The 13,371-nt window shown below is 42.2% G+C and overlaps 1 protein-coding gene across 1 annotated transcript in view; it reads right to left on the reverse strand.

Annotated features, from left to right (window-relative positions):
* The window catches only part of LOC111219652 (voltage-dependent T-type calcium channel subunit alpha-1G-like), a 194,100-nt gene that overhangs the window by 7,188 nt on the left and 173,541 nt on the right, over positions 1–13,371 (reverse strand). Inside the window, exons 28-33 of the mRNA XM_022742364.1 lie at positions 11,660–11,769; positions 9,713–9,846; positions 6,949–7,019; positions 5,724–5,802; positions 5,225–5,346; positions 4,625–5,041 (exon numbers count right to left, since the gene is read on the reverse strand). Of these exons, the coding sequence (XP_022598085.1) occupies positions 4,625–5,041; positions 5,225–5,346; positions 5,724–5,802; positions 6,949–7,019; positions 9,713–9,846; positions 11,660–11,769 (933 nt within the window). The remainder of the gene's footprint in view (positions 1–4,624; positions 5,042–5,224; positions 5,347–5,723; positions 5,803–6,948; positions 7,020–9,712; positions 9,847–11,659; positions 11,770–13,371) is intronic.

Here is a 13,371-nt window from a genome sequence, read left to right on the forward strand (position 1 = left end):
GCCAGAGACAGAGCTTCCATCTCCGCTAGAGGGATCTAGGCAGGAAGAGACAATGGCTGGTGAGCAGAGAAAACAAATGCACGCTCTGTGCAACACAGAAAAATAAGGACACTACACACAGGTAAGACCTGTAGCTAATGGGAAGATACATATTTGAAAACAACATATACGAAACCGGAATAATGTAGCAGAGCAAAAGCAGCAAAGAGAAAAGACAAAGCAACATTTGTAGGTATGATAATTGTTTTTCCCACTTTAAAACTGTATTTCGGAGACTTACCGACAGCAATATTATGACACAGTACAGACACACACAGAGTCAAATGCACAGGCTGATGAACCGCAAACAAACTATTTAACATGATGCAAATGAGACAATCACACTCTTATAATCACAGGAACAAATGGAAGGGAAGGGGATTCGTCTTTATGATTTATACTGTGTGTAAATGTGCAGTGATTTATAAACTGTGGGGGTTAAATGCAAACAGGGCAATTCTCACCGGCCTGGGACAGTGATTGGCCTGAAGTCACATGACCAAAGGCCCAACCCACCTTTGAAGTAACCCCATAGGCAGATATCTGCGTGTTTATACACGACTGGCTGTTTTGTTTTTTTTCTTTTGTTCCATACATATCTTATTTTAAATGTCACCTGTGATGTGTTACATGATGACTCTGATTAAAAGGCCCCGAAATGTGTCGGTCAAATAAAGTTCTTCTGTTTACTACGAGTGTTGCTGGAAAATTCTCCCTGACAGGCGAGTGGGCCGTCCATGCAGAGAGGGAGAGGTGGCCTTTGGCGCCTATTGATGACATTTCAAACCCATTTAAAGCTTCTAGAGTTGGGTGAGTAGATTTTGCAATACAAATGTAATTGGCTAAAGTTTTCCAAATGAAAAGAAGCGCCCAGATGCATTATTCAGCGACTCGGTGATACATCGCTTATTGATTTACCCATTCATTTGCTTTCGGTGTGTCACCACTTCGCTGTGAGCGATTGGCTAAAATGGGTATTCACATACACAAACGCACAAACACGTCAAACCCACATACGAACACAGACAGAGCGTTGTGAAGGGGAGACAGAGCAAACTGTAAACCATGTCACTGAGGCTGCTGAAGCAGACCAGAAACCTGCCAAGCATGAAGTGAAGACGTGAGCGTGGGGATGACATCATAGCTGAGGCAGGGTATGACACTTGCTCTGGTGCTTAGAAAGGGAAAAATATTCAACGCGGGGGAATGTCAGTAAAAGAAAGAAAGAAAAGGCAATGCTGTAGGGCTGCGGGACATTTAACAAACTATATGCTTTTTCTCTGAATTATGAAATAAAGTTCTCGACGGTATGTATTTACTTGCTGCTTATTTTATAGGCCAGGGATTCTGTACACTGCAAAACTATCCATCTTTTAGAAATTCAGTCTGGTACAGAATTTAATTTTCATTAAGACAAATAATCCTGCCAACAGTCTTGTAACAATCAATTGTTACAAGAGTCAACAAAAGCTCACCTTCATTATTGTGAAGTAATCTGCCTAATTTAAAAGGTGAGTTCACCCAGATTACAAAAGAAGCTCAGAACCTTTAAGAGCATCCATGTGTTACAGCCCATAATATGAAGGTATTGTGCCTTATGCTTAAAGGAAATAAGACGAGCATAAATGACAGCAGCAGCCCTACATGTTGAAGAGAGATGAACCCACTGGACATGTGAAATGGAGGAGGTGAGTCATCAGTGGTGTTTACTGGTGATTATTGACCTTCTTGTCAGTACTGTGCTTGCGGGACTTGGGGGACAGCGCGTAGAAGTGGCAGATAGAGCCGGACAGGTTGTCCATCAGACTCAACTCTCCCTCCATTGAACCCTGGATGACCAGGGAGACCGAGTCAAACAGCGCTCTCCGCTGTACAAACTTGGATAATGTAGAGAGACAAGAAAGACAGAGAGAGAGAGAGAGAGAGAGAGAAACAGAGGGACAGCAGAGGTGGTGAGTCCAGACAGAGACACATGAATAAATGTGAATAGGAAGAATGAATGACAAAGAAAGGAAAGAGGGGAAAAGATAGTCGATCAGGCAGACAAACAGGTAGACAAACAGAAACATATCCAAGCAGAAGGTCTTCATTATACTGAACATCACACGTAAGCTTTAGTCAGTGTCCAAATGTGTGAGTGTTTCATGCAGTGCACATGTATACAACTTCCTCCTCATCAACATCCACTACAGGCTCACGTGTTACCATTCAAACCCACAAGGGGGCACTCCAACACTGCAGTAGAGCTGCGCCCCCACCCCGCCCCACATTGCTGGAGGTTGTGGTTTAACCACACACAGGCTGAGGAAGATGGATAATTTCTTAGAGGGAAAACATAATGACAGCGAGACCTTTACTTCCTATCCTCAGAAAGTTCTCCACCGTCTGGAAATAGCTGTTGAAGTGAGTAACAAGACCCTGTGGTGCAGCTTTCCCATGTCACTATGACCCATCTGTGACTGGCATGTCCTCTACAGGGACACACACACACACACACACACACACACACACACACACACACACACACACACACACACACAAGCCGATTGGTAGACATAGCTTAAAAACCCACACACACGCAAATCTGCATTTCTCAGCTAATAAAGAAATAAGATGACTGACAAAAGAGAGAGTTACTCCACATATCGAGAAGTTTGGGTGAATTCTTTTTCATTACCCTCTCCAAAACCAAAAAAAGGATAAAACAGTATGTTGTCTGCTCTATTGCAAACATTAGCATGTCCCACTAGCTTTTAACTTGGTTTCCTGCTACTGAAAAAAAAAACAAGCTCTGATGACAGCTAGCACATCATTGTGTAAATATTTCCCTCCACTATATGTGGGACCGCAATCCATGCTACTAAGTTGAAGGCTAATGATAGCTGCTCTGTCATGCTCTGACATTAAGTTATTTGTTTGTTTTAATTAACTTCCATATCTGTAATTAGATTTAGACTTTTTTCCAAGGACATGCAGCTTTAAACTGCACATGTGCCGTAAGTGAGAAAATGCATGAAAACGAGTGAGAAAGACGAAGGATGTAAAGACAGGCAAAATCTCACTGAAAAACATGAGGAGCAACTCTGATACTGCAGCTGGACAAAGAGCGAACAAGAAATGTGGAAGAACAGGCTTTGACACAAATGTGAATGCTGTCAATGAAATTCAGCGCGGCGGCCAAGTGACAGGTGGTATCAAGAGCTCTCTGTCGTTTTACACTCAGTTCCATCACTGCGAGAAGTTGTTCCGATTTACTGGCTCCACCTACAATCATTAAAAACAAACCTCAAGCCTACGCTCAACTCTCAAACCTCTGGCAGGGGGCTGATGATGCAATAAGGAAATCTACAGCCTGCAAAAAGCCCATGGACAAACCGAAAGCTCCTGAAACAGAAAGAATATGCAGCGAAAAACAAAAGAGAAATGTTGGGAAGTCATTTCAAGGGACAGCGTCTGTGGGACGTGTCAGGACGTGAGAGATCCGTGGTTTTTTCCGGTTTGATGTTGTTTACTAGAGTTGGTGTGTACTGAGGCAGGGCTTGCATACGGTGGTCAAGCAAAGCTCTCAATCCCCACCAGCCATCTTCAAGAGCTTCAAACACTGTGGAGGACACGCAGAGAAGCGCATCAAAACAATGCCCCTCCCATTCAGATGTTGAATGAATACCTCACATTCAGGCGATCGGTAAACACTAGCTACAACAATCATTATCAGGGGCCACACTGGGGGGGGGGAGACGATGCACCTCTGGTCATCAGATGAGTGGATGTGACAAGCTTATATCACAGGACGCACTCACAAATACGACCCTGATTTTTGGACACATTGCACATAAATGCATCTGTTTATATTTTCAAGCGACGCCAGACTTGTCCAGTCAGTATTTCCTAATATGGTCGCATCCTCTGCAGTTTGCAGTTCTGATACAGTTGATGATACAGTTATTACATTAAGAAAGTGACGAACAGATATTCCTCCCGAGAAATCCATCATCACGCACGTACCATCCATCGCGCTCAGCGTCCCACAGCGGGAGCCAGAGAATTAACTAATGATTCGGACCAGAGTCAGAATTAATGATCAGAGACGCGGGGTCATCTGAACAGCACCACAGCCTGGCCCCCAGCAGGAAGTGATCGCAGAGCATCTGTCATATCACGCAGAGACTCCAACAATATGACCTACACTTCATCTAAATGTGAGTTCCTTTCATTATATACAGTATATAATAGTATGATCTTAGACAAGGGTGTGAATAAGGCATTTAGCTATAAAGTGACCTACATGTGTCTCGAGGGAAATCCCAAAAAACACACCAACACACACACACACACACACCAAAGCAAGCTGCTATTAAATGGCACCTACAACTGAACTGTTTCCATTTATTCTGATTGTTCTGTTTGGATTTTAGTAAAATCCAATATTTATTAATTCATTTATTAGTATTGAGCACAAACATACCCACAATCCTGCCTTCTGAAAAGACGTAAACATGGCTGACGAGGGAACTGTGGTGTGAGAATGCCTTAATGTGCCTTTGAAGTCTCGTAACGTATAAGCAACAGGAAAACGATTCAATACCTCCAGCGGCGAGTCCAGGCATGAAGGGGGGTCTGCTCTGATGTTTACAGACTCTCTGGTTTTATCAGCAGTGGGCGAGTCCATAGGACTGTCTCTTTCCTGTTCCCTGTCCCCTCCTCCGGTGGACTTCCAGGGCGAACCCCCGGAACTCGACCTGTCCATGCCCAGCGCCAGAGGGTTCAGCTGGGGGGACCTCGTGGCCATGTCTCCCCCGTCCATCTGGAGCTCCAAGTCCGCCTCAGCCTCTGCCCCGGCTTTGGCTTCCTTGTTGCTCTCCTCCAGGTGCTTCATCAGGACGGCGATGACAACGTTGACCAGGACAAACTGAGCGGTCAACACAAAGGAGACGAAGTAGATGGGAGAGACCACAGTGTTGTAGCAGGTGCTGGTGTCTTGGACGCAGTCTCTTAATGTGTCCTGGGAGAAGCATGAAATCACTACATGAGCCAGATCAGTCCGTAACGATTCACAAGCAGCCTTCACAATACATACAGCACATCATCACCACCTACTGAATGCATGTGCACATATCAAAGAATGAACATGCAGTAAGTGTATGCATGATGTTTAGGATCCCCAAAGCTGCAGGGTTAGTTTCACCTTCATAATGCCGTTCCAGTTGTCTCCGGTGGAAACTCTGAAGAGCAGCAGAAACGCCATCCCAAAGTTTTTAAATGTAGCGTAGCGCCCCAGACCCTCACATGGGTGGAGCTCATCGCAAACTGTGGAGAAAAACGGAGGAGAAGGGAGGGAATGAAGAGAAAAGAATGGCCAGACAGTAAAAGAGAGACATAAAGATAAAGAGGCAGAGACTTTCATGGCTTTTCAGGTGTCACAACATGGGGCTTTGCACTGAAATGATGATAATTGTAATACTATTTTATTACTCTGAAAGCTACGAGCCACAAGAGAGATCAATATTCAACAGAGGATTTTCTCAAACGCAATTAACATCAGATAGATTAAACCCACAGAGGGGAGAATTAAACACTTGGTGCATGCCTGTGCACGGCCTGAGTGGTATGTGCGTCTTGAATCTTTGTATGAGCTTTCTCTGGTTTTGCCTGACTGCCTTAATGCACAGGGCATGTGTGCTTACTCAAGTCACCAAACAGCTCCACTCCCAGTGCTGCATAGATAAAGAAGAGAAGCATGAAGAGAAGACCCAGATTGCCCACCTGCAGGGAGACAACAGGAAGAGAGGGATTAGTCAGAGGAGAGAAATCCCAGGCAAAATAAACCAACAACAGGGACAACAAACAGCTCATTCCAGAGAGAAAATTAAAGAAAGGCCGAGACACAAAGCAGCAAGGGAGAAACATGCTATGGCAACTGACTTGCTGAACCCGTCCCCTGAGTAGCGATTGTGTAGACATAGCTTAAAAACCACAACTACGCAAACTCTGCATTTCTCAGCTAATAAAGAAAATAAGATGACTGACAAAAGAGAGAGTTACTCCACATATCGAGAGTTTGGGTGATTCTTTTTCTTACCCTCTCCAAAACCAAAAAACGGATAAAACAGTATGTTTGTCTGCTCTATTGCAAACATTAGCATGTCCAACTAGCTTTACTTGGTTCCTGCTACTAAAAAAAAAACAAGCTCTGATGACAGCTAGCACATCCATTGTGTAATATTTCTCCACTATGTGGGACCCAATCCATGCTACTAAGTGAAGGCTAATGATAGCTGCTCTGTCATGCTCTGACATTAAGTTATTTGTTGTTTTATTACTTCCATATCTGGTAAGAATTCAGACTTTTTCCCAAGGACATGCAGCTTTAAACTGCACATGTGCCGTAAGTGAGAAAATGCCATGAACGAGTGACGAAGACGAAGGAGTAAAAGAAGGAAAATCTCACTGAAAACATGAGGAGCAACTCTGATACTGCAGCTGGACAAGAGCGAACAAGAACGATGTGGAAGAACAGCTTTGACACAAATGTGAATGCTGTCAATGACAATCAGCGCGCGGCAAAGTGACAGGTGGTATCAACGAGCTCTCTGTCGTTTTTACACTCAGTTCCATCACTGCAGAAGTTGTTCCGATTTACTGGCTCCACCTACAATCATTCAAAAACAAAACCTCAAGCTACGCTCACTTCTCAACCTCTGCAGGGGGCTGATGATGCAATAAGGAAATCTACAGCCTGCAAAAAGCCCATGGACAAACGCAAAGCTCCTGAAACAGAAGAATATGCACCGAAAAAAAAGAGAAATGCTTCTGGGAAGTCATTTCAGGGACAGCGTCTGTGGGACGTGTCAGGACGTGAGAGATCCGTGGTTTTTCGGTTGATGTTGTTTAACAGAGTTGAGTGTGTACCTGAGGCAGGGCTTGCATAACGGTGTCAAGCAAAGCTCTCATCCCCACCGCCATCTTCAAGAGCTTCAACACTGTGGACGGACACGGACACACAACACACACACACACACATACACACACACACACACACACACACACACACACAACACACACACATACACATACAACAGGAAATGAAAAAGTGTCTTACCAATAGTAAGATTTTTTCAGTCTTACATATCAGAACATGCACTTGTGCCGTCAAGACTTTTGTGAAGTGGAAAGGACACAACATTTTTCCTCACTTACAGTCTAATGCTACTCCATCAGTAAAGTCACAGACGTCCTTGTACTGAATAACATTAAGCTGTCAGACAGCATTGAGGTCATATCCTCCTGACTGGGGCTGCGGTTTGATGAGATCACTGGTGTGGTGACAGGGAACCAATGGAGGTAGAGATGCACACAGAGAGCTGAGGTAACACACTGAGGCAAAATTTATTTTATTTCATTATTAATCAGATTATTTATTATTATTTATTAATTTTCTTATGTTTTTTTGTTTGCTGATGTTATTATAGCTCTTTAAATGTATTTTTATTGTATCTCATTGTCAGCTTTCTGACTTGATTTGCCCTTTTCAGTCGTCTGTGAAGCGTCTTTGAACTGCACCAACCTGCATGAAAAGTAGCTATACAAATAAAGTTTGATTGATTGAATGATAAAAAAAAACAACCTTGATGCCTCCTCTGTGCCAGATGACGGACTGACACCTTGGAGACAGTAACCTTAACAAAACCGTCTGTCCACATACTGACAGGGTTTGAACATACTCTAAAAAGGGAAGTGCATATAAATTAAACAGCTGGAGCTTAACACCTTACTTTCATTGTTTTTAACATGAAATACATCAAACAAAGGAAGTGATGATACCATGTCATGGGTATGTTGTATATGTTCATCATTTAAGTCTTTCACACTGCAATAGGTCACACTACTGAAATGGTTTAAAGACAGTATCCTGANGTTTTTAACATGAAATACATCAAACAAAGGAAGTGATGATGCCATGTCATGGGTATGTTGTATATGTTTATCATTTAAGTTCTTTATTTTTATTTTATTTTAGCAAAACAGTCAAGTAGGAAAGTGACAAAGTATATTAGGCATTGTACACTGTAAAAGTTGTTAAAATTTTAATGTGAGAATTGTGAAAGGGTAAGAAAAATGATTTTTTATCCCTCCTGTTGTCTGTTTTTATATCAGAAATGTTGTTTTCTTTCACACTGCAATGGGTCACACTACTGAAATGGTTTAAAGACAGTATCCTGGCTAAACTTTGACATATTGCTGTGTGTGATAATCCATCAAGAAATGTTCCTCTGACTGTAAATATAGTCAAAACAATTAATAATGTAGTTGTTGTTTTTGTTAACTCAAAAACAAGAGTTAACTTTTCGAAAATGAGGTTTATTGACCATAAAATTCCAAAAGAAAGTGTAAAAATCGTGGTAACGAGTCGGCTGAAAAGGTGTGATGTCACAGTCAGAAACAGATCGGGTCAAATTTTGACCCGGGAGGACAAAAGTTGCATGGTCAGTGGAAAGACAATACCAAAGGTTTGACAACAGAAATATTACAAGAGGATGTGACTTGTAGAACAGAACAGAGGAAAGTTAAAATGCTGCTACACTGGAGCCAGGGGGTGAATGTAATGTAATCCATCTAAATCACATCTGCATACATTCTGGAGATGAGATACATGTTGATGCCAGCTGGAAAAGGTGCCGGCTACTGCACCCATCCAAATCACAGTGTCAGACACACACACACACACGCTTGTGTGTGTGTGTGTGTGTGTGTGTCTGGTTTGCTGTGACAGTAATCAATAATGACTTCCTTGCTACTTTTTTTTTTTTACTTCACATTCAGTAATCAGACAAAACAGATGAGCTTCCCTCCTTGCCTGTCTTATCTCCTCTTTCTCCCAGCTCTCCTCCTCCTCCCCCTCTTTTCCTCCCCTCCTCCAGTCTTTATCTTTTATTACCTGGACAGTAATCAGCCCCAAGCACATGGGCAGTTTAGTTCCTTTCCCTCCTGCTAAATCCATCTTTTCTCCTGAACTCAACCTTCCTAATTGTGAACCTCCTTCACTCATTTCCGCCATTTATTCCATCTCTCTCTCTCTCTCTCTCTCTCACCCACCTACACACCTTTCCTGTCCTCGTTTATCTCCTCCTCATTCACTTCATCACAACTTCACTTTTTTTTCACTCTAATATCAACCTCTCCTCTTTGCGACTTCTTTCCATCTTATAATCTATTTTGGCATCAGAGGTTATTCATCATTCCTGCCTCCTCCCCCCTTATTTTCTCTTCTTTTTATTTCCTTTTCTCTTCCCTCTCACCTCTCATTGATCCCATCCAATCTCAGTTTCTCGCAGCTTAGTTCACTTACTATCATAATGTGTCTTGGCTCTCCCCCATCTTTCTCTCTCTCTCTCTCTCTGTTTCTTCTCAGAACTATGTTTGTCAACTAACTGTGTTTCTTGGTGCCATCTGGTCTGTTCACACCCAGCTCAGACCCTGCTGAGACATGCCATGCAAAAATCACTAAGAGGGGAGTCCCAGATGATGTGGCTGTTTTACAAGACATCTTAAAAGTACAGCACCGCGAGTGAGGCTGGAGTGTGTGCGTGTCCGTGTGACGGTGTGTCAGGGAGGGGATGGGACGGATAGATAGATATAGATCAGTGGAGGGAGGGGGGGAGGGGGGGGGTCATACCTCGTGCGATCCTCAGCACTCTCATGATGCGGATGATGGTGGGGTTGATGGGCAGTGAAGCATTGACCTCAATCTCCTCCAGAGTGATGCCCATGATAGAGAGCAGCACGATGGCCAGATCCAGCTGATTCCACCTACACACACACACACACACACACACTCATTAGTCCCTAACACTGACTTAGATCATATCTTTTCATTGAAACCTCAGATGAATGCACTTGGCTGCAGAAACTCATCCAAAAAAATCATTGACATCATCCATTTCTCTTTAGTGACTCATCTCCTTTAGCAGAGAGGTGTGAGCTGGAGTCATGTGACGCGATTGGGGCCCGAGTTTTGAATCAAGTCACCAATGAAATGACCTCAGGCGATTTGATTTTACGTAAAGAGACACTCCACCTATTTCACACGTTAAAGTCAGTTTACTAGTCATGGTTAATACTCATCAGCATGTGAAAACTATTCATTATCTTCTGAGGCTCAAGTTTCAGAAAATTACCCCCTGATGATTTCATAATGATGCCATTGGCTTGGGCTTGGAGAAAACTAATTCGTAAATAAAATAAAGAATATGACTTTTAAATGTGTGGGTGTTCATCAGGGACAGAGGATTTAATGATTTCCCGGAGTTGGTCAATCGAAGACACTTTTGCCCTGTGTGTAAGACAGAGCCCTGACTGCGAAGCCTCGTTACCGATGACTTCTCTCTGTCTCTGCTCGGTGTGTCTTATGTTTAGTTATTCTTCTGCCCCTTTTAGTAATAATGATATATGTAATGAAAGTTATTATTTGCTAAAATGGAGGCGAGGCTCAGTGTACTGGAAGCGCTCCTCCTCTTCCCTGCAGTTCCTGAGATTCCTTGAGATTATAGGGCTGGCCCTGCTGTTGTCATACACATACTACACAAGTTTGGAGACCTGATTATTTTCTGGATGACAATGAGAGTGTGAGACTATTTCAGTGTTATGAGACAGGTTAACAAAGCAGCAATAGTATAATTTCAATTTTAGTATATCATAAAGTTATACAGTATATATATACAGTATATATATGTATGGTACGCTGAGATTAGTCAGCAGGCCACTTCCTTTCCCAGATGCTGTAATGTGATTTGAGATCAAAGTGTTGGGACCAAACCTTATTTGAATGTATAAAAACTGAAGATTGTTGTAGGTGGTCATGCAAATCAGGTTTGTCTTTTTCTTATTGTTTCAATTCCATGTGCAGCTTTCTCTCTCCGAGTCCATTCCATAGCATATCCCTCACATCCTCATTTAGATACTTAAAGTGCATGAATAAACACAAGAAATTCAATTTAAAATTCAGTGAGATTGTGAGATTAGTCACGGGGGTCTTGGCCAAATGTTGTGTTTATCTGTTTGTGTGTACCTGTGTGTGAGAGTGTATCGAGGTAATATAAAACCGGACTGCTGCCAAATGCAAAAAAAAAAAAAGGATAATGGTCTACCCTGGCAAAGACCATGGACATCATGGATTCCTCTGTGTGTGTTAGTGGTGTTAGTGTGTGTATTCATGTAAATGTGATCTGTGCTATTATACATTTGTGCTGTTGTGATTGTATTTGTGCATGATTTTGTGGTTCTCAGCAGGGAGCCAGAGATTTCAAAGCTATGAAATCATCTAAGGCAGCATGTTTTATGGGTCTTTAACAAGGCCGTTTGTATTCATACAGGCCTCACTGAGAACCATGCACTGGAGCACGTTGAAAAAAGTTCACTTAATCTCTCCGAATGCTGCCTCAGATTTTCCACATGACTCAGAGGTTAAAGAATGGTACCTTTAACCACCAATCTATTAGAATATCATGCCTGCTAAAATGTCAAAAATCTAAACTGGGAGGTAAATGTTTATTCAGGATCTCTGTTTGATCTGGGTTAGAGACATTTAGGAAAGGTCAGAGCAGTCAGTTATTTAAATACTGACTTGTCCTTGAAGAAGCGTCGGAAACCGAAGGCCACCAGCTTGAAGACGGACTCCAGAACAAAGATGAGGGTGAAGATGTAGTTACAGATTTTCAATGCCTCGTCCAACTCCTGGGGATGTCGGGGAAATCATGATTACGGTATTCATCTTAACAAGTCAGTAAAGCCTGCATTAAATATTTTGTAATTCTGCCACAGTGACCTGTGGCTTTTTCGTCATCAGGCTTTTAGTATAATGTGATGAAACTGCACTGAAATGATCTCACCATATTGTTATTTTTTCACATTTTAAAAGGAACATACTTTCAACTTGACTCAGTTATAATAAATAGCTTGGTATGGTGAATATTTTTGCTAAGTAAATATATAATTTACATTTCCTGCATTTACAGTCTTTGCACGAAATACCAAACAGTCCACGCTCTAAACTTTGTCCTCTTCTCCAGAATTAGCCTTTCCGTTAATAGATCTTCCTCTCCTCCCTCATTCTCTATGAAAAGGCCACTTGAATCAAAGTGTTCAAGCATTCTTGTCTGTGGGGGAATTCACAGTAACCATCTGCATATAAAAAACTGACCTAGCAGAGAAACGTGGAGAGAACTGGTGGCCAGTAGGGATTTTACTAAATCCTCCCTGGTGGCAATTCATGGACTAACAGCTAGTTCTAATTTGCTATATATCTCTTAATTCCACTATCTTCTGTTCTACACCACCATCCTAGATGCTAACCAAAGACCTTGTGTTGTACCTAAACAAATTCCATTCCACTCAGCAAACTTCTAATCTTCTTAAATACCTTCCATTGTAACCGACAACGTTATTGGCTTTCTCTGAAATCACACCCTCATTCACTCTTTCACTAATCTAGTCTACATAAAGAGATTCTACCCAACAACCTCCTATTCTACCCGGCAACATTCTACTCTTTTTTTTACTTCTATTCTACCCAAAGACCTTCTACTCCAATCAAAGATCTTCTATTCTACCCTAACTCTCTCAACAACCATCTGTTCCACCCAACAACAGACGGTTCTACCCAGCAACATTCACACTTTACTCAAAAAACATTCTGCTCTTCCAAAGATCTTCTACTCTACCCAGAGACCTTCTGATTTACAAAACAAAACCATCTGTTCTACTCAAAAACCTTCTACTTTACCCAAAGAACTTAGACTCCCTAAACTACCTAAACGGAGCTGTGAAGCAGTTCATACAACGCACTGAAATTGTGCATTTAAGTTTTACTGGCAACATATGAATTGCTGCTGGGATGCAACAACCTTCTGTTTTACTCAAGGACCTTCTGTCGTACTCAATAATATTGTATTTTGCCCCAGTTTCACTTCACTTTTCTGTCATATTCATGTATTCAACATCCAACTACCTCCTGCCTTGCCCCATCTACCTTCCCTTACTGCCCGCTCATCCGGTCGACAACTCCTCCTTGTATCCTCCTCAGTTTTCCTCTCTCTCTTATCCCTGCATCTCTTTGTTCTGGAAGATTCTGCAATTCTTATCTTACTTTCATTTCTTTCTCTGTTGATTGCACGTAAATGAAACACTGCAGCGCACGATACACTTTAGGAATTTCATAATCAGATAAAAAATGACTAACGTTTCGACACGTACTGCGTCGTCTTCAGTCAAACAACAATGGCATATGACTTGAAGAAACCCAGGTATTATTTGAAGCAAAGAGCCCATAATTTCCCC

The sequence above is a fragment of the Seriola dumerili genome, unplaced genomic scaffold (assembly GCF_002260705.1).
Source record: "Seriola dumerili isolate Sdu_G_001 unplaced genomic scaffold, Sdu_1.0 BDQW01000068.1, whole genome shotgun sequence".
NCBI lineage: Eukaryota > Metazoa > Chordata > Actinopteri > Carangiformes > Carangidae > Seriola > Seriola dumerili.